At 44.7% G+C, this 3601-nt stretch overlaps 1 protein-coding gene across 2 annotated transcripts in view; it reads right to left on the bottom strand.

The window, feature by feature from the left end:
• The window catches only part of LOC126400687 (uncharacterized), a 4388-nt gene extending 2523 nt beyond the window's left edge, over window positions 1-1865 (bottom strand). The window contains exon 1 of one of the 2 annotated variants that reach the window (XR_007570994.1): window positions 1726-1865. Coding sequence is in view for 1 of the 2 variants with exons in the window: in XM_050061587.1 (XP_049917544.1) it covers window positions 1034-1109 (76 nt within the window). In the remaining variant the exon portion in view is untranslated. Of the gene's footprint in view, window positions 1-1033; window positions 1636-1725 lie in introns of those variants that run through there. The other variant, XM_050061587.1, reaches the window with a different exon arrangement.
• Window positions 1866-3601: the final 1736 nt, after the last annotated feature.

Here is a 3601-nt window from a genome sequence, read left to right on the forward strand (position 1 = left end):
TTTTGTCTTTGAAACACACAAAAACATGTTACATTTGATACACTTCACAATTTCGGATGTATGGAAATTGGTTAAAAACAGAAGTTAGCAAGTCCCGCTGTCCCCTACAAAGGACATTGAATAAAAGTTGTGTTTTGACAGGGTTAAAAATATTGTACATTTCTGAAATCTTACTAAATTGAAGTTAAGACTTTTATATTGAAGAAACAATTTGATTATTAGCAACAGAAACATGATATCTGCAAAAAATTGATCACTTTCCTCCCTTGATGCCATAAGCTAAAAACTAAATAAATAAAATGTGGAAGCTGTGATTTCTGCCATGTTGAAAAGAGTGCATGTGCTCTGTCAGCCACACCCCCACAACTGTGGCATCATTAGAAAGCCCAGGATGTCCTCTTGACAGTACAGTGGGACTCAAATAGATTGCATAAATGATGTTTAACTTAGAGGTCTCAGACTCATGTCCCCCACAGAGGACGAAAATGAATTGCCGGGTCTTAGGAGGCAATGGTTTATCAACCCTAGCATTAGCATCCGGAGGTATGTCGACGGCTGTCACAACAACATCAGCAAACTCCGGCCCGACGAAGCCGGGTTTCTGGGATAACCATCACGCAGGCGTCCCGGGTGGCTGTCCGGGATGATAGCCCCAGCCTCAGCTCATCCTCTTTGATACCCGGGGACCTATAGCGTCACCTACACAGAGCCTGGGGCCTCTTTAGCCTTGCTAGCTCTTGAGCCCGGAACCCCGGTCTGTTTGCATCATGCTCGGCAGGGTGATTCATGGAAAGGCCGACCGATACTAAAGGCTCGTAATGGGCACATTTATGTGACGTTAGCCTCCGTATGAAGCTCCCAGATCAACTACACTACACGGTAGTAATGTCAAAACTTCAAGACTGACCATAGAGCAGTATGTAGCTTTAGCCGGGGGAGAGGATACCTTTACCGCACAACAAATGCTTCGGACAAACCATAAACTTTGCCACACAGAATTACAACGCACACACACACACACACACTCACTCACCTGCTGCTGACAGACACAGTATCCATGTAGATATCAGAGCCACAAGTTGCCCAAATGTAATGTAGCTACGAGACATACTTCAATTGACATGTAGTTCACACTGCTGCCTCCTACACACTGATGCTAACCACTGTTCCGCAAACACTCTCTCTTACGCCATCGGTGGATGGTTCATACGCCACCTACTGTACAGAGTGTATATGACGTGTAAAGGACAAGCTGCTGATGAAACTCCTCTGAGTGTGTCACATAAACACTGTAAGAGGTCCTCACACACGTTCCTCGGGTTATTCTGTCAGAGAGTAAATTAACACCAGTGTCAGAGATCACTGCAGACTGACACACACTGAATCATTTCACACCCTGTTTCTTACAGCAGCTCTGAGGCCTGAACCCAGTGTGACCGCCCTAACTAACGGCTGACACGACACGCGGCCATTTCATGAACCGAGCAGCTGCCTCTTGTTTCCTCCTTCATCGACCTGTAGCTACACACTGTGACTTCACAGAAACTAACGACACACAAGAGGAACATGTGTGAGCCAGGAGGGTTTTATAGATACACAGGCTCCACACATTAGAGAGGGACTGCAGCACATACGCTGCTTTATTTAACACCAGAGCACAATCACACAATTCAAACACACTTAAATACAAAAGCTAATAATCATATTTAAGTTTGACATTCTCACCTGAAGCCTGAGCACCGTCGTTGATCAACACGGACAGAGTCCACCATGTCGTTCTTTTCTATCTTCATCTCGAGAACAGCGTCTGGCCAACACCCAAGATAGTGCCGGGTGCAAAGCGATGGGTGGATTACTGCAGCACAGGAAATAACAGAGTGGAGGAGGGCGGGGGCATATGGCAATAGGCTCGTTGGAGATGAACTGCGCCTCGTCTGGAGAGTAGAGGAGAGCAGGCGGCAGCAGCGGGGGGCGGTGACAACAAGCTGCGGTGAAGTCGGACAGTTTCCAGCAGCCTTCAGTCCGTACAGGAAGTCACAGACACACCACATCCTGTCAGATATGATGTTAATTTATTAAAAAGTGATCAGACTCATATATCAGTTTGTTTTCAGTCTCCAGTTGTTTTAATTATGATAGATTGATTTATTAAACTGTAGTTTTTGTTGATGGTTCATGAACTCTCCTGTAAATCAGCATCATATCAGTTTGACCTGTCCCCTCAGCTATACAAGACAACAGGAGAGAAGCGGTGGCCGCTGAACCCGTTGTCTCGACTCCTGTCCATTTATTGCTTATTAGCTAGGCGAACCCAGGACGCTCGGTGACATTACTAATTCTACGTATAATTATACAGGGAATGTTCAAATTACACGTAGCAGTGGAGAATTTGCTTAAAGACGTCTTTGAGATGCATTTTTTACCTAAGAAAAATTATTTGACTCAACGGTAGCGGAGGGGGCTGCCATTGCTGTGACATCATGCCAAGTCAACTCAGGGTCCTCAGGTTGCTACACTTCCGTACGATGTTCCTAGCGAAAAATTCCACGTGTTCAAAGCACTTTTCCCCTGAGTTAATGGTCGGGACCTCAGAACCTCCGACCCTATGAACGGCGCTTATGTCAGAGCAAGTCGGGATGAAGTCGAACACAAAACTAACCAGCATGCATTGTGCGCCGATCGCCGGTGATTGAATTTGTGCAGGCCTGGCTCATCTCGAACGAACCTATTATGTATTCTTGTGGACTTGTGACACGTCATCAGTCACAGCCCAAGTTCTGTTCCAATTCAAAGTTCACATCTAGCCAAGTTCAGTCCAAATGCCCGGATGTGTTCTCGACACGCCCCTTTTACCGGGAATGCGTTGGAGCAGACTTGTGTCGACTTCAGACAGCCAGGTATCCCAGCATGCATTTCGCAACAATCATCGGAAATGGTGAGTGAGGGAAAGGCGCACAATTGTAAGTCGCAACTACCGATATTTTACTGTTGTTTTGTCACAAAACGTAGTGTTTTCATGCGTAGTTTTAACTACAGACCCGTGGTCGATGTTTTAATATAGCACCCACTTGAATGTGAGGTCTTGCTAGATGACAGCGGTGTCAGCGATCATAGATATGTGGTGGTTAAATATGACATGTAATTCGTTTGGGGAATGTCTAATGAGCAACATTCAGTCTCAGTATATAAGATATATTATTTGTTCCTGGTTGAATAGTTTTTGTTAATGGCAAAGGTGCATAACTTACTTTGTTTGTTCAATTTGCTTCACAAACATTAACATGGAACTACAGTTCAGTCTTTGTACTTTGACCGAATTGTTTGTTATTGTCTTTATTTCAGAGTTGTCATATTTGTTATGATGGCTATTGTGCATTAAAACTAATATTGTATCCCTATTTAATTAAGGGACAACTGATGAAATCAGGACACTGATTGAGTGGCAGGGGGCCAATGAAAGGCTGTTTACGGGGAGGAGGAATTCCTCCAGGACGGGATGGGAGTGAGTATTGCTTTTGAGTGCTTATAGCATTGGCTGTATGTCAGGGGAAGGATTAGAACCAGATCAAACATTATGGTTAATATCTTAGTGAAGTGGCAG

This window comes from Epinephelus moara, chromosome 14 (assembly GCF_006386435.1).
Source record: "Epinephelus moara isolate mb chromosome 14, YSFRI_EMoa_1.0, whole genome shotgun sequence".
NCBI lineage: Eukaryota > Metazoa > Chordata > Actinopteri > Perciformes > Serranidae > Epinephelus > Epinephelus moara.